Source organism: Anthonomus grandis, unplaced genomic scaffold (assembly GCF_022605725.1).
Source record: "Anthonomus grandis grandis unplaced genomic scaffold, icAntGran1.3 ctg00000340.1, whole genome shotgun sequence".
Taxonomy (NCBI): domain Eukaryota; kingdom Metazoa; phylum Arthropoda; class Insecta; order Coleoptera; family Curculionidae; genus Anthonomus; species Anthonomus grandis.
Genome location: NW_026088469.1, coordinates 107,213 through 125,903, shown reverse-complemented (window position 1 = coordinate 125,903; position 18,691 = coordinate 107,213). Strand labels below are relative to the sequence as shown.

Below are 18,691 nucleotides of genomic sequence, written 5' to 3'. Positions count from 1 at the left end.
GCCTGAGTGAGAGCCCTGTGGCACCCCAGATGGCACCAAAATTTCAGAGGAACATGTACCTCCAAGATTAACAATCTGGGTTCTACCTCTGATAAATCCCGAAATCCACTGAAGAAGAGGCCCCACAATACCTAAAGCCCTAAGCTTCTGCAAGAGTACCCCATGGTTAACCCTATCAAAAGCCTTGGAAAAATCTGTATATATAGAGTCAACCTGAAGTCCCTTCTCCAAGCTGCGGTAGAGGTAGTTGACATACAACACCAAATTAGCATCAGTAGATCTGCCTTTTATAAATCCAAATTGCTCAGGATTGAATAAAGATTTAAAACTCCAGGCAATCCTATGACTGACCAGGCAGTCAAGCAGCTTTGGCAACTCAGATTGGTTACACACAGCCCGATAATTGGAAATTTCATTTCTACTACCAGATTTAAGAATGGGTTTTAGAAAACTTCTCTTTCAGAGAGTGGGATAAGAACCAGTACCTAGAGATTTGTTAAAAATGAACAGTATTGGTTTCGTAAGAACACAAACACATTGCTTTAGGAAGAATGCCGGAATCCCTAGTGGTCCAGCGCAGAGCTTATTCTTAGAGGAAGTAATAATCTCATAAACATCCTGCGTTGACAGAGTTAAATTGCTCAGACAAATTGATTTATCAAAATCAAAAGATGGTATGTCATTGACTTGCTCATCCGAATAGACGAATGAAAAGTATTCTGCAAACATATCTGCAGTATCCGAGATATTCATACTAATCCTGTTATTGTATGTCATTCTGGAGGGAAGGCTAAAACCAGTTCTTTTATTTCGAATATATGACCAGAAGTACCTCGGATTGCTAGCGAGATTCATTTCCACCTTATTAATATATTGTTGATAGCACAACTCTCTTAAGTACTCACATTGATGTCTCAAAAATACAAATTCATCATATTCCTGCTATTGACCACTAATTTAAAACTTTTTGTGAATTTGTTTCTTTCTTATGATCAAACTGCGAAACTCTGAAGAAAACCAACATGGAAAAGAAGAACTTTTGTACCTCTTTAGAGGAATAAACCTTTCCATTGAGGAGTAGTAGATCACATTATAGAAAATTGAAACTATGACATCAATAGATGCCTCTCCCAAAAACAACTGATTCCAGTCTATACCAGCAAGATAATCGTTAATTGCTATGTAATCTCCTTTACCAAAATCATAAAAATATTCTTTATATATCATATCATCAGAATTTTCTGCACAACAAAGGTCAAAACTAATTGCTGTATGGTGCAAGCTATTCTCAAAAATCTTGTCTATTGTACGTTCGACACTAATTAAATCTGAGCTACTAAATACAAGATCCAAGGCAACCCCGTTGGTATTTAAAACCCCATTTACCTGAAAAGTTATAGAAGCTAAAGCAGTTGGCCAGAGAAAGAACAGACTCTCTGTCATTCTCCAGACAACCACCAACCACCAAACCAAGATCATCATTCTCCCATCTAGCATGTGGTAAATTGTAATCACCTGCCAACTACTTGAATATCTACTATATACATGTTCAACGGATTCACAATGGCTTAAATAGGCTTGAAGTGGAGATGGAGATGGTATATAAATGCAACCAACAACAAAGCTTTGTCAATTGTAAAAGTCAAATAGATCTAATAAATATCCACATCAACAAGTGGGATACCAATTCTATGTGTACATAAACTCTTCTTAGCCGCAATCAATACACCACCTCCACGAGCCTTGGTAGTATTTATACCCATTTGACGATCATATCTATATAAATCATAGTTTGGTACTCCAATTTCAGGATCAGAATATTCAGATGTTAACCAAGTCTTTCGCAAGATAACCCCTCTAGGCCAGTTATCCGGCCATAAAAAATCATCCCTGCAATCGCCGTTGATGCTTATCTTAAAAGAAATAGTCTCACCCTTAACTGGCAACAATTCTACTTTAAGGTTCCTAATCTGAGGGCACCGCTTTTTAATGTGCTACAAATGTAATTTGTGACAGTCTTGGAATAGTGAAAATTTATTTGTTGAAGATTTTACTTCCAAAATGGTTTACACACTAGCCGAAAGAATGGAAATTATTCTAATTTATGGTGCCCAAAATCAATGTGCTCGGCAAAGTGCCGTCACGTTTAACGTGAGATATCCGGAGAAGATAACTTCGCATAGGTATGTTTTGGACCTTATTACTAAGTTTATTGAAACTGGATCTGTTACAAATAAAAAACGTGATCATCGGCAAATTTTGGATGAAGCCGCTCAAGTTGAAGTTTTGGGTCATTTTGAAATAAATCTTAATAATTTACAAGTAAAATTGTTGCTGCCACTGGTATTTCATTAGCTATGTTCATACAGTTACTAAACTTCATAAATTTCATCCATTCAAAATGAAAATATTGCAAGAGTAAACCGAAGACGATTTCGATAGGCGAGTTGAGTTTTGTGAAAAAATGACTGAAGCGATTAATGATAATACTATTCATGTAAAGAATATCTGCTTCAGCGATGAATGCACATTTTATCTAAATGGATTTGTTAATAAACATAACTGTAGATATTGGAGCAATGAAAATCCTTATGCATTTGTAGAAGGGCATACCCAGTACCCTCAAAAAATTAATGTATGGGCAGGCATTTTAGGAAATAAAGTGATTGGGCCATTATTTATTAATGGAAATTTAAATGGAGACATTTATTTGGATATGTTGGAAAATACCATCAATCCGCTTATCACTGAATCCATTGAAAACCAAATCGATGATGATGGAAACCCTATGCTTGATGAGGCTGAAATATATTTCCAGCAAGACGGCGCTCCTCCTCACTATGTTCTTCCCGTTCGGCAATGGCTAGACGACGAGTTTCCAGATAAATGGATAGGGCGAAGGGGGCCTATAGAATGGCCTGCTAGATCTCCTGATATAACGCCGTTAGACTTTTTTCTATGGGATCATTTGAAATCCATTGTGTTTACTCCTCAACCTGAAAGTTTGGATGAGCTTCGTCAACGCAATCATCGACAGCTGCCATGATACGAGGGCGGATCAATAAGTCCGTGACTTTTTGGATAAAAGACAGGTTTTTATATAAAAAGTTATTTTATTTTTCAACATAGTCTCCTTTGAGTTCTATACACTTAGTCCAACGTTTCTCCAATTTTTTTATCTCTTCGGAAAAATATGATTTGTCGAGGTCATCAAAATAGGCATTTGTTTGAGGGATGATTTCGTCGTTGGAGTCAAATCTCTTTCCGCCGAGCCATTTCTTTAAGTTTGGGAATAGGAAATAGTCACTGGGGGCTAAATCTGGAGAATAGGGCGGATGAGGAAGTAATTCGTAACCTAATTCATGGATTTTTGCCATGGAAACTGCACATGTGTGGACCCTTGCATTGTCCTGGTGGAAGAGAACTTTTTTTTTGGCCAAATTTGGTCTTTTTTCTTTCAGTTCCTCATTGAATCTATCCAATAAGTTGGTATAATATTCTCCATTGATTGTTATCCCCTTTTGAAGATAGTCAATGTGGATTATAGCGCGTGCATCCCAAAAAACGGTCGCCATGACTTTATTGGCTGACAAACCCACCTTTGCCTTCTTGGGCGCCGATTCACCCCGAGAAATCCACTGTTTTGACTCCGGCGTGTTGTGGTGGATCCACGTTTCGTCCACGGTTACGAAACGACGCAAAAGTTCGTCCATATTGCGGTTGAATAACGCCAAACACTCCTGGGAAATTGTCACACGGTTGCGTTTGTGGTCGATTGTGAGCAAACGCGGCACCCATCTTGCGGAAAGCTTTCTCATACCCAAATATCATTCAAAATTGAAACTACTGAACCATGTGAGATGCCTATGGCTTCCACAATATTTCTCACTTTCAATCTCCGATCGGCTAAAACCATATCGTGAATTTTTTCGATTGTTTTGGATGTAGAGACCTCGACTGGGCGTCCAGAACGTTCGGCATCTTCCATGCTTGTACGGCCACATCCAAATTCAGTAAACCACCTCTTTACCATGGAAATGGATGGTGCAGAGTCCCCATAATATTTATCAAGCTTAGCCTTGGTTTGAGTGATGGTTTTTTTCCGTAAAAAATAATGCTTAATGAGTACATGAAATTCACTTTTTTCCATTTTTTTCTCAAAACGAGTGGTAGTTTGCTATCAACAGCTGTCAAACACAAACTAAATGACGCAGCTTGTTCAAATTTTGACAGGCGTCAACTGACAGTTCTCTGTTGACAGGAGCAGAGTTGCCATTTCCATTAAAGGGCGGGAAAATCAAAAAGTCACGGACTTATTGACCCGCCCTCGTACCCCACAACATGTTTTTGAAAATGTCCGTTAGGAATTTGAACATCGCCTATATCATTGTTTGTCCAAAAACGGGCAACATTTTGAACACTTATTGAAATTAAAACTGATATTTTCATGTTTTTGTTTTCATTCTGAACAAATTAAGATAAACAAAGATTTGTCTAATTTTCTCGAAAATGAATCGACCGATTAAAAAAAATCAAACGTCAAAATAAAAGACTTCGAAAGACATTTTAAACAAGCTATTACTCGATACCCCTTGCCATTTACAATTTTTAAGGGGATGACCCTCGGGGGCAATGGGTGAAAGGGGGTGAAGTAATTTTAGGTTAGAAAGTTGTCCTCCTTGACAAACCTTTCGACGTATTTCGGCGTTTTTTTTTAAACAGTGGTTTTCGATAAATCCGTGGTGGGAAGTTTTCAAATAAACACCCTGTATATCTTTTAGGTAAGTAAAAGACTTTTCTTACATATAGGAATCTTTCAGAGTAACTTTTTATTTTCTTATAGAATGTTTGATAGATTAAGGGCAAAAATAAAAAGTTTGTTGATAACTTTATTCTTATATTATTTCAACGTTTTTATGAGATCATCTTCACTAAAATTTCACAAATATTCATAATATTAAAAATTCAATATTTGAAATATTGTCAATTCAAAAAAAATGTTAGCAAATAAAAAGTCTTATATATACAGAAACAAACATTATAATTATGCCTTTTTAAAATCGTTAGATTTTTTAGTAGTAACTAAAACTAGTGCTGTGACGTTGAAATTAACGTCAATATAAGTCATTAATAAGTTAAACGTGTTTATTAAAAAAATAGTAGTATAAAAAATATGGAAATACAACTTTATTTCTTATGTTTCTCCAAGTACGCTTTAATGCTAGGAATATTCTCGACCTTTGCTACCAAAGCCGTTAAAGCTGGATAAGGTTTCAAAAGGCCAGGGAATTTTTCTTCAAAGATAGCCAGGGTCGAAGCGTAAAATAAGTCTGCCCATGTAATCTGCAAATAAGTGTTTATTTCTCGTGAATCTGTTAACATTGTTATTGATTTAAGAGATAAAATAATAGTTTTCCACTTTTTAAATTTTACAACCCACCTGAGAGCCAACAAGCCATCCAGAAGTGCTTTTGGCAGCGATCTCTTCAAACTTTGGAAGATAAGTCGGAAACAGGTTTTCTACTAAGTTCTTTTTTAATTCTTCTTTTTTTGCTTCATCCTTTTCATAAACAATAGCAGACAATCCTGAAAAATATTTTTGAGTCACTTGAAAGAAACTGACTGGAATCGAAAGAAATTGATCGGACGTGTATAGTGTACCTACCGTTCCTCAAATCCACTAAAGTATCAGTTAAGCATTCCACTTTCAAGGTTTCCAAGTCATTTTTACCATTCAATCCGTATTGTTTTGCCAAATATCTGGCGATGGCGTTACTTTGATTAAATATTTTTCCATCTATTTCAAACGTGGGCAATTTTCCATAGGGAAACTCTAGAGAATAAATGCAAGTTTAAAGTAATTTAAAATATTTAAAGTTAAGCCAATACTACATACTTTCTTTTAGTTTTGGCCAATCTGCAGGATTTAGACGGACATCTTCAAATGGTTGGTTTGCGTATGACAAAATGTATCTTATATGTTGAACTATGCCGGGAATATCGAAGTATGTTAATTTGTATGAAGGCATTTTTTTGTTGCTAATTCTGAAAAATAAGCATTGAATTAATAGACCTTATAGTATTTCAATGCTTAAAAAAAACTGTTTATGGACAAAATATGCAGCAAAAATTGAGATATGACCAATTTATACAGCTTTATTCTAGAATTAAAATGTCATTGTTTCGGGCCTGTTTATAATATATGTTTAATTACCTAAATCAAGGTTATTTCGATCTTAATTATTTATCAAGTTATCAAGGTCAGACTGTAAAAAAATAGGGCTGCTGCTCCAGTCACACTGAAATAAGGTGATCCTTTTGTTTCTGACGCACACCCTTAGTGACTATGTAATGAGTGAAATAAAATAGAAACAAAATAAGCAGAGACACAATTTAACGTGAAAGGAAAAAAAATGACTCGACTTACCCTAGTAATAAATGAAGTAAAGGACGTTGATAGAAGGAACACTCCAATTGTTGTGGGCAAAATAAAACAGTGATTATTGAATTAACTGTTTTAATTAAAACTCAAAAATGGTTCGCACAATCTTAATACAATTACTTTCCGAGTCTCAACTTAAAACTAAATTCTCTTCAGTCCCAAACAACTATTATTCAGTGCCGGGGCCCTACATCTGTCAACTAAATAAGGCACTTAAGTATTTATTTATGACTTTTCTGGACACACAGATATTTAGTTACATACTTATAAATAAGAAACTGCCTATTCACATATTCTAGATTAAACAAACTTAAATGCTATAAATTACTTTTGGATATTATTTTTAAATCCATATTTATGAGGTGCCACACAATCAGCTTTCATTAAATTGAAAAAGACGTGATGCACTTCGGTATTATCTCGCATGAGATTTAGGTACCGATTCAATAGTTGCCGTAGTACTACTGCTTTCCGATATCGCACACCTGTTCCGTATTTTAAGTTTTTTGGCGGATGACCTCGGTCAAATAGCTTACTCCTCTCGCCTCGAGGGGTCCATAAGATAAAGTAGGATAAAAGAGCAAGGCTTTATGGAAGGAACATTGGAGTAAGAGAGTAAGGAAATGTAAGATAGGTCGAGTTTAAATATTAAGAATTTACCAAGAAACGCGTGTGTTATACCGGGTGAACTTTTATATGCAAAATCAATGTAAATAAACCAAAATAAACAGTATTACCGAACTAATTATTAAATATCTTAAACTTTAAAGAAAACTTATGTTAACTAAAAATAAGTAAAATTAGCGAAAAGTAACAAAAGGAGAGAGAACGAAACAGTCATAATTAACTTAAACAATCTATAAAAATCTAATTAATAATTGAAATCCATGTATTAATAATAGAATTTTAACAAATTTTATACATACCTGTATATTCAATAACTTAGTATATTAGTTAATAATAAATAAATGATAGAATAATCTATGAACGGGTCCTTAAAATTTAATATTAAGTAATTTTTAAAAATTCAACAATTTTTTTTCAATATTCGTTTCTGAATTCAATGATCTCAAAAACGAATATTAAACCTCCTAGATATAATCAAATTAGTTAAAATCAATATGTTTTTATAGGAATATTAATCCAATAGAATTTTGTGAGTGAAATGAATTGATGGTCTTGAAGAGTTTTTAAAACAATACTGATGAAGTCAAAAAAATGTTGATTTAATCAAACGGACTTATTTAATATTAAACAGTAAATCCAAAATATTAAATATTAATTCATTAGATGCATTAAATAAATGTTTATCTATTCTTATCTATATTGCATTTTAAAGTTAATATGTAGATTTAATGGATTAACTCTGCAACAAACCTGAAACATTATTACAGTAATTTTGGTTTATTAATTTAATAACAGAGTTTGTTAAATTAATACAAATCTTAATGGAATGAACGACCATTTTTAAAATGTTAATAGTGTCATAATGATTATGGTTTGTTAAGTAATAGCAGAGTTTTTTGGCATTAACAGATTTTAAATAGTAGATTTTGGTCTTTAAGATTTCAACAGTTTTCTATGAATACTGGTTTAATATTTAACAAATAAGACCTTAAATCAAAGGTATCTTTTAATGGTAAATAACTTAAAATTCATTAAAATCATACATTTAAGCTTCACAAGCATTTTTGTCAACTAATTATAATATAATTGAACTTCTTTGTTAAATGTCATATTATGGCATTTTGTAAAGTTAGCTACTTAATTAAAAAAAAATATTTACACTATAAATAAATGTGTGATTGAGGCAGCTTCTTTTAAACGATTAATGGTGATTGAAGTGTTTCATTGGATACATATTTTATAATTTTAACGAAATATTTACTTACTAAACATTAGAGAACTTATAAATATTAGTAGTAAATTGCGTATATTAGATTTGTTTTAATGAGATCAAAGAAATTTAATTAGGTTAGGATTGATTACATATAGCTTCTAAAAATATACATTGATACAATACTTACATATTTTGTATAATAAATTGGTAACCTGTCGTATTAAGGATGTTGCCAACGAGAGAATGTTTGAATTAAAAAAAAAAAGTATAATTTTTATAATCAAGATATTTGTTCATTTCATTTTATGTCTTTATTGCCTCTTTTACTATTTTATATAGTTTTTGAAAGCCTTTTTGTTATTTAATTTATAGTTCCAAAAAAGTAAAACTTAACTAGGTTAAGAGTGTAGACATTTTTTTAAGTAAAATAGTGTTAAAATAATGTGGACATAAAATATCACTTATAAAATCATGAAAGTATTCACACTTATTTTTAACTGTTATTTAATATACAGGGTGGTGCGATTTCGACTGTTTTAACACAAAAATCGTATTTTCCGAACAGATAGAAAAAAATTGACTTATATGTCATGAGCTGAAATTTTGTAAAAAAAAAAATATAAAGTTATCAAAATTTTACTGTCAAACTGTTTGGCCGCTAGGGGGCGTTTCTTGAATTTGGTCGATTTCGGTAATTAGCCATAACTTTTTTGCTATTAAATTAAGATAATTGACTTCTGAAAACACTTTCTCAAAGTACTTTTTAATGATAAATATTTTTATGTTATATATTTTTATACAGGGTGTTTCATAAAGTTGTTATTCCAAAAAATATTTTTTCTTACGGAACACATATTATTTTTTTATAAATTCTTAAAGCCCTTGAAATCCTCTTTTCAAAAATATATAACACCATATATCTCATTTTAGCTGTTTCCGATATTTCTGATATTACATTGTCATTTTTCCATTTTCCAAGTTTTTTAATTTTTATAATAATAATAATAATGAATAATGACGGAATGAAACCGTCATGCGCAGCTTCTTTAAATTGACCAACCTGGGACGAGAAATGATCGGCTACAGACAACCTTTACATGCCGAATTTAGGAGAATCTATCCACATCTCCAAGTCACCGAACAGAGAGTAGCAGACCAGTATCGAGTAATAATGCGTAATCACCTAATTCCAGAGACAAGACTCAATACCATTAAAGAAGAAATACAAGCGCAAATTAACAACGAACAAGACCAGGAGCAACCTGTAATAGAAAACGTATTAAATAACACACAGGATCCTAACACTACCGAAAACACCCAAGAAGACAATTCTGAGCTATATCACGAACTATCTGCAGAAATGGCACGGGCGATGCTAGAATTTGAGGGAACCAACCCACTGATAAGACTCAAACTTCCAAAAGTAAACTCTTCAAAAAAAACTAGGTCAAATTATAGAACTTTTAAACACCAAACTTCTTCCACCTTATCTTTTAAATATTAATAACATGTAATCTCTTCACCTTTTAGTATATAGCGCAGCAACTGCCGTTGCTAAAACCATGAAGATTAAGATAAGGACCCACAATGACTCTGCAAGAACCGAGCTCCCGATACCGCCATGGGAGACCAGACTTCAACGAAAAATTCAGAGGTTTCGAAAAGATATCGGCCAACTAACAGAATATCTGAGGGGTACATGAACAAACAGACTAAAACAGAAAGTTGATGAAATTTTGCAGAGAAACAACATCCACACTCGGCATTAACCAGAAAATAATAGAGCTTAACAATGCCTGGATACTCTAAAACAGAAACTTTCCTTATTTTCAGGGCGCCTACGAAGATACAAGACCAGTAATAACCAAAAACGGGACAATCTTCGTTTTGAAAAGGCCGAAAAACAATTTAATAGAGAGCTAAATTCAAAATCAGATCACCCAGACAAGCAATACCACACGAAAGAACAAATTCAAGATTTTTGGGCCAAACAACTTGCAACTCAAACAACATGCAATATCAACGCAAGCTGGGTTACTAAAGAGAAACAAAACAGTAATAAATATAGCCAGATGGAACATCGACCATTCACTATCGAGGAAGTCAACCAGATTATCCAAAAACTGCATAATTGGAAATCACCTGGCCCAGATGGAGTTCATAACTTTTGGCTAAAGAAACTACGAAGTATGCATCCTAAACTCTCAGAATTAATTAACCACGTTATTCTTAACCCACAGGAAATGCCAGCGTTCCTAACGCAAGGAGTAACCTATCTACTGCCTAAAGACCAGAACAACACACAAGATCCGTCTAAGTACCGACCGGTAACGTGCCTACCTACTTTGTATAAAATTATCACTTCATGTTTAACACAGCGCATTCATCAACACTGTGAGGAAAACAACATCATAGCCGCACAACAAAAATGATGCGCTAAAGGTTCTATGGGCTGTAAAGAACAACTTATTATCGACTCTGTCATCAACAACCAGGCATATCACAACAAGAGAAATATTTTACTACCTACGTCGACTATAAGAAAGCCTTCGACTCAGTACCACACGAATGGCCTATAAACATTTTAAAAGTGTATAAAGTTGATGGTAATACTTTGTCTTTTCTAGAGAGCGCTATGACAAGTTGGAGAACAACGATCCAGCTCGAAGTACAGGGTAAAAGCGCAGTAAGTACAAACAACATTCCAATTCGAACAGGAATCTTCCAAGGGGACTCACTGAGCCCATTATGGTCCTGCCTTGCTATGAACCCTTTTTCGAACCGTCTTAACTCTACCAACTATGGGTTTAGCATCCGAGATAATAACACCGAGACTGCAAAGTTAAATCACTTACTGTATATGGATGATTTAAAAATAATGGCTGCAACTAGGAACCAGCTAAACCAAATGCTGCATATAGTAGAAGAGTTCTCCAACGACATCGGCATGCAATTTGGACTGGATAAATGCCGTACTCTCAATATAATCCGAGGAAAAATTCAGCCAGGAGAATATCAGATGCAGAATTTCCAGACCATCGCCCATGGCTTCACACGAAAAATACTTGGGGATGAAACAATCACAAACGATTGAACAACAAACAATGAAATGCGAACTGACTAACGAGTTTGTGAAAAGGGTAAGACAAGTTTTGAGAACCAATCTCAACAGCAAAAATATGTTTAAGGCACTTAACTCCTACACATGTTCAGCTCTTAGTTATTCTTTTGGGATAATTAATTGGAGTAGGACAGACATAGAAAGGCTACAAAGAAAAGTGAGGACCCTACTTACTAAAACGCACAACCACCACCCTCGAAGTGCCACTGAAAGAACAATGCTTCCCCGCCACCTTGGAGAAGAGGATTAATAGATCTGGGTAAACAACTTGAAAAACAAATCACTAACTTAAGATCCTATTTTTACAGGCAAGGAGAAAATTCCACGCTGCATCGCGCAATAAATCGAATAGACGATTCCACTCCTCTACAACTTAAGAGCGAGGAAGCGCGCAGCTACCATCATACGGACCAGGAAAAACTCCGCATCTGGATGGAGAAGCCCCTTCATGGGCGGCATCCTAATGAGATCAGCCAAAACCATGTCGACACTGCTTCGTCGAACTATTGGTTGGTATCAGGCCAGATGTTTCCAGAAACCGAGGGCTTTCTACTCGCCATCCAAGATCAGGTTATACCAACAATTATCTCAAGCACATCGTTAGAGATCCGTCCGTACAAAACGACAAATGCCGGTATGGATGCCAAACATCAGAGACAATCCAACACATAACAGGAGGATGTCAGGCCTTTGCAGTGACAGAATACAAAGAACGACACGACTCAGCTGGGAAAATTTTACCTCAAGAGCTGGCAATGAAGTTGGAACTTATTACAACAGAGAAGGTTCCGTATTATAAATATACTCCAGAACCCGTAGTGAAAAATGACCGATATAAGTTATATTGGGACCGCAGTGTACTTACCGATTAACATGTAAGGCATAATAGACCAGTTCTTATTTTAATAGATAAAATTTCCAGGAAAACAACTCTAATTGACGTAGCCATACCGAACAACAATAATCTGCAAGAGAAACACACTGAGAAAATCGCCAAATACAGAGATCTAGAAATTCAAATCGGAAGGCAATGGAGAATGGATAATGTTCAGACCATCCCAATTGTTATATCGACAACGGGTGTAATACCGAAAAGTCTACTGGAATACCTTAAACAACTAGGAACAGGCGAACATCTATATAAGCACATGCAAAAGGCAGTACTACTGGCAACTGCTCGCAGCACCCGGAAATTTCTAGGGAATAACTCTACATTTCAGGTCACTTAAGGACACCGAAAAGGCCCCCACAGACCACAGAGCTTAATCCTTTTGATATCGCAGGTATCTGGGATAAGTAAATGATCCCCCCCCCTTAGAGGGAGTGCGAGCCTTAACTGGCTGTAAATAATAATAATAATAATAATAATAATAATAATAATAATAATAATAATAATAATAATAATAATAATAATAATAATAATAATAATAATAATAATAATAATAATAATAATAATAATAAGACGTTTATTAGTCACCAAGAAATTACAGCATTTAAGTACAAAAAATAAAACTGATAAGTAGGTGTATTAACTTTTACAAAATTTCAAATATTACAAAATTCCACTAAATATTGAGTATTTCATCATTTACCAATAACAACACAAAAAATCGAAGAATTTGTAACAAAATAAAAAAGCTAATAATGCAAGGTGATCAACAGGCCATAATATGCAGATTTACAGAGATATTACCCTTACACAAAAGGCTCCCTGAATTCTGTTGAGGCCAAAAAAAATAATTAAAAAGAAAACAATAATTTAAAAATTTAATAATAAATATTCTACTGAAAAAGAAAGAACATATCTAGTGGGAGCATGGGAAGAGGATCAGGATATGAAAGAAGTAGAATTATAGAAGTAGGCTTTGGTAAAAAACAGCACATGTCATATGTGACAGCCAGATAGAAAATTGTTTATTTCTCCTATTAGTAACATATTTGAATTTCCTGTATTTAGAGCTATATAGTGCTCAAATATTTAAAGAATTTAAAAAAAAATTATGAAAATTACTAAAAAGTTGACATGTTAAAGTGCTATTTTCTGTCTAATGAAAATTCCGAGGCAGCCAGTGAATTATATTTAAATACCTTTCCTGAACGGCATCAACCAGATAAAAGAATATTTCCAGTGTTAAAATTAAATCTTGTGAAGCACGGAAGTTTTAAAAAGCCAAGGCCCAAAACTTATGATGTTGAAGCTGAAATTCAGGAACTTAATATAATATGTGAGGTTTTAGATCCTCCTAACAAGTCTCATCGAGCAGTAGCAGAGGAAATAGCTGTTGAGAAAAACAGAGTTTTCTTCTTCTTCTTCTTCCTCGCTACCATGGACTCGTGTCGTTATTCGACAGCCGCCCAAGCCCGAAAACCAGAGTTTTAAAAACGCTTAAAAAGCACAAATTTAAACCCTACAGGGTTAGGAAAGTTCGTCACCTTCAGGATGGCGACTTTCAGAGAAGAATTGCATTTTGTGATTGGTATGTCAATAAGTGCAGATTGGACGAAAACTTCCATAATAACATTATTTGGACAGATGAAAGCCGAATAGACACTTCAGGAATATATAATAGGTATAATTCCTATTACTGGACTACAGAAAATCCACATGTTGTAGTAGGTTGGAATTTTTCGAGGTAGATTTTTGGGTCCTTAATTTTTAATGAAATTTTGACTGCTCAAGATTATGTAAATATTTTACAAACATATGTTGCACCATTTTTGAAAAATTTACCATTAGCAAGAGTTCGAAACACGTATTATCAGCAAGACGGTTGTCCTTCGCACAACGCACGAATTACGATTGATTTTTTAAATCAGAAATTTCGGGATCATTGGATTGGTACTAGGGGACCTATATTGTGGCCTGCTAGGTCTTGCGACCTAACGCCGTTAGATTTTTTTTTTATGAGGGAGATTGAAGGATTTAGTTTTTAAAGGAATAACTATCGAAATACGGTAAATCAGTTAGAAAAAGGTGTTTATTATGTATTCGAGAAGGAGGTGTTCAGTTTGAACCCTTACTTTGAAAAAAATGGTTCTAGTTTGTTATATTAGTTTATAATTATTATTAAACTCTGTAAATATGCCTAAAAATTATTGTTAATTTTTTGAAAAGAGGATTTAAAGGGCTTTAAGAATTTATAAAAAAATAATGTGCTCCATAAGAAAAAAAATGTTTGGAATATCAACTTTATGAAACACCCTGTATCAAAATATATAACATAAAAATATTTATCATTAAAAAGTACTTTGAGAAAGTGTTTTCAGAAGTCAATTATCTTTAATAGCAAAAAACTTATGGCTAATTACCGAAATCGACCAAATTCAAGAAACGCCCCTTAGCGGCCAAACAGTTTGACATAGTAAAATTTTGATAACTTTAAATTTTTTTTTACAAAATTTGAGCTCATGACATCTAAGTCAATTTTTTTTTATCTGTTCCAAAAATACGAGTTTTCTGTTAAAACAGTCGAAATCGCACCACCCTGTACATATGCATAATTTAAAAATATGAATTTTACCACACATAGTTTTCATATTTTTCTCTAGCGCTATACAGTAATCACTTAAAAAATATTAGAAATTTATTAAAAAGTGTTTTGAAACAAAATTATTAATGCCAGCTTTTGAAAAGAAAAACATTTCTTTTCAGAAATATTTTACATGCCTAGACTATGTATATTATAAATGCTGAGTATTTAAACGTACTAGTAAAACATTAATAATAGGACTTTCTGTTATTAAAAATAATAAAAAAGTAGCTAAACAAAATACAAAATAGAATTCTTCAAGAAAGAAATTCTAAAATCTCATAAAGGTATCTATAGTCTCTTATAAAAAATTGGAAAAGTCATGTAGTAAGAGTAATTGAATTTACTATGTCATGACCTTAATATAGATCTTTTTGAAATAAAATACTTCGCCAAAAGTAACTACTTATAATATTATTAAGAATTTTTCACCAACAAATCCACTTAATACATAATTTTATATTAAAAACAACGTTACCATAGATAAATAAAAAGCGAATTTCGTAATATTGACTCACCTGTTGCACTGTTGATTATTTCGGGTTTACTGATTAACTGATGAGACTGTAACCTTGACACTATATTTATATATTATATCTTGTAAAAAGAGTATTTAAATTAGTGATGCGCAGTCGCAATTTATTTATCATGAATCGCGCTTAATCATGAATGTGCTTTTTTGACTTATCATCATCGGGCTTTTAATTGTTATGCTTCATGAGTTGACAAAAAACACGTTGTTAAGGCAATTTTGATGACCTTATTTTAAATACGTGGACCTGGAATTTTTATTTTTTCAGTACATTGTGACCCTTTTAATATATTTTCATTTATTTCAGTTTCCAAACAACATCATTTAAAAATAAATCCTACAAAATCATCAGTTGCCTTATTTGAAGGATATAAAAGCCACAGATCTAGAATAAGCGAGGAACTCAAAATAAAAATAAATGACACCCCTATTATAATAACTAATACTTCAAAATCCTTCCTACTATTCATTCTGATCTTCGATTTCATGAGCATATAACTGATAAATTAAGGAAAGCATATAGTGCCCTTAAACGCACCTAGAAACAAAGAAAAGTCTTAATATCTTATCCTCCTCAGACACAAGGTGGGTGAAATGAAAACATTTTTTTTTAAAACACGTACTTTTTTGTAGTGTTGGGCCCAAAAAATAACTCAAATCAAAATATAAAAAAATAATATCAAAAAAAATATTTTTTTTTTGTTTTTTACTGTAAAAAGTAAGGTATCATATTTGATACCTTAAGTTTAAATAAATACAAAAAAAGTTTCAAAAAAAAACTTTATTGGTGAAAAAGAGCAAAACAGTTTCGCTCAGCGGAGCAGCAAAGATATACGTCACATGAGGTACACTTAGCAAATGTCAATTTATCACATTTCGGATATCGACATTTTGATCTGGATTTCTGGTCGTGTTTGGTAAATACTGGTAGATGAGTGTTTCCCTGCTTCCTCTCTCTTCTATCTGGAATAGGATGAATTTTCCTTTGTTTTCGGGGCGTTACCATCAGAATCACTTTGCTCGCAATCTGCTTGAGGAATATCAGTGTAAACGAGAGTTTTGGTAATTGATTATTTAAAGTCAACCTAATCTAAGATTTCTTTTCTCCGCAAGCCTTCTGCAATAGCATTTTGTCGGTATCAGCCAAGACGCAGCTACGGCAAAATCCAAAAAATGATAAATTGTACGTACTGTCCACTTTTTGGTACGTTCACGCATTGCATACTTTCCATTGTAATCGGCAACTATTGCGGGTTGATTAATTCTAATGTATTTATTTTCGGTCTTTGACCATCTTTTCCAACTACCCAGGGGTTCAATACCAGAGCAGGAGGAAGCAAAATGCACTGGTTTCGAATCAAACCATTTAGTCAGAATAATTTTTCCATCTCCTCTCTTGAGTGAGTCATGTGATCCACGACCCAATTTTTTTAATTGATTATCAGTTTGCGGAATTGCGTTTTTGGGAATTCTAGAAGCCATTATTGTACCAGCCAAAGTTATTTGTCTTGACAAAAAAACATCAATCAAAGATATTGAAGTAAAATAACGGTCAGTATACACTGATACTCCTATCGGCAAAGTTTCGGTCAGCTTTAGCACCATTCTGCCACCTACGTCTAGTTTTTCTGGTGTTTTAAATAGCGATGATTCGACAGATGATCCTTTTCCTTTATAGAGATAAAAGTCCAACGGAATTCCCTTCAGGTGTTGTCATAATGAATTTTTTTAATCCCACTGGATTTAGCTTACCCCTAACAAATTGTCGCATTTTTACTTAGCCATGAAAAGGAATCATTTGTTTATCTATTGACACTGTTTTCATTTGTTCATTTAAACGGCATCCTCTTTGCACCATGTCCAATAAAGGCCTTACTTTCCAGAATCTATTTATTATTTTTTCTTCATTGGTAACCCTCTGATCTTCTACAAGTTTTACCCGTGATCGCAATATAAAGTACCGATTTCTTAAAATTGTGTCTGAAACAATGGGTACTCTTGTACTTCGCGCCCAGTACATCCTTATTCTCGGTAGACCATAAATTCCAATCAACATGGAAGCTCCAAAGAATTTTCACAATTCATATTCAGAAGTTTCAAGGGAACGACCTGTCTCAATAACCTCACGCATATTTGTGAAAAGTGCCATTTGTTCAAAGAAAGTATCAGAAATGTATTTTCTTAGGTACATACTTGGTTGATTTAATTGAGTGGAAATGTTCTCGTTTTTAAAGTTAAACTGGAATGGTTCAAATTCCCGGACACGGGACCAAGTTTTTTCATAGCTTGGTAAATAATGGGCAAGAGGCTCGTCATCCGAAGAATCACTCATATTTTCTGCGATCTCCATATCCTCTATACTTTCTAATCCATCCTGATGATCAAGGTTAATATTAACCAAATCCAAGTCCACATCTCCTTCATCCCCACTCTCCGACGATAAATCGCCGATATCTGATTGGTCTAGGTCCAGATTAAGAACTAATTCTTCTAGCTCGAAGCTGGTTAAGGCCCCTAAAAATTATTTCATAGACGAGTGACGAAATAATGAGGTTCAATAAGGCAAATAATTAAAAAAACCCAAAATATTATTTTATATTTAACACACAAATTCCTAGCAATTCATTTATTTTTGTGGTCTTAGAGACCCAAGATATCACTGGTGATACCTTTACTAAGTCTACCATTTGCGGCCGATTAGATTACTAAGAGAGAATTTTTTTATTACACATGTTCTATGTGCTACCTGCCGTCAATATATAACAATAAAAAAGCAAGAACAATATTACTTACTCTTATTTTGGTCAAAAGGCATAATGATGCAACGTGCACTTGCAAATGTAAACAATACACTAACCTAACCTCACCACTACAGCGTGCGTCGGCGAAATAAAAATGTGTGCGCATATTTGGCTATGTATCATTTATGATACCATCGGGAACTGGCGGCTAATTGCTTCAGCGCGCCGAAAAAAAAATTAAATCCTCAGGTATCAACCTAGGGTCTGAGGAGGTTATTTCAAGACTTTTCAAAAAAGGATCTTCGTGATTCTTTAGTGTTATCCAATTTCAGGCATTGCAATATTGTGTATGGATCATGCTTAGATCAAGTCGACTCTCTTATTTTTAGAATCCGTCGCCAAAATCATATATTCTCAAAGCATTGAATGCCTAGAATAAGCCTAGCTGCAAACCATAGGGGAGGTTGTTTGAGTTCACCATCTCT

General features: G+C 33.8%; 2 protein-coding genes across 2 annotated transcripts; both read right to left on the bottom strand.

The window, feature by feature from the left end:
* Positions 1 to 5,131: 5,131 nt before the first annotated feature.
* LOC126749589 (glutathione S-transferase-like) lies at positions 5,132 to 15,616 on the bottom strand. The gene is made up of 5 exons (XM_050459305.1): positions 15,452 to 15,616; positions 5,897 to 6,045; positions 5,666 to 5,833; positions 5,441 to 5,586; positions 5,132 to 5,343 (listed from the first exon to the last, which is right to left on the bottom strand). Exons 2-5 carry the CDS (start codon positions 6,027 to 6,029, stop codon positions 5,188 to 5,190), a joined length of 603 nt encoding a protein of 200 aa, XP_050315262.1. The 5' UTR covers positions 6,030 to 6,045; positions 15,452 to 15,616; the 3' UTR covers positions 5,132 to 5,187.
* Positions 15,617 to 17,368: 1,752 nt separating this feature from the next.
* Positions 17,369 to 18,436, bottom strand: LOC126749592 (uncharacterized). Its single transcript, XM_050459309.1, has 2 exons — positions 18,259 to 18,436; positions 17,369 to 17,979 (listed from the first exon to the last, which is right to left on the bottom strand). The coding sequence occupies exons 1-2, from the start codon at positions 18,278 to 18,280 to the stop codon at positions 17,540 to 17,542; spliced, it is 462 nt and encodes a 153-aa protein (XP_050315266.1). The 5' UTR covers positions 18,281 to 18,436; the 3' UTR covers positions 17,369 to 17,539.
* Positions 18,437 to 18,691: the final 255 nt, after the last annotated feature.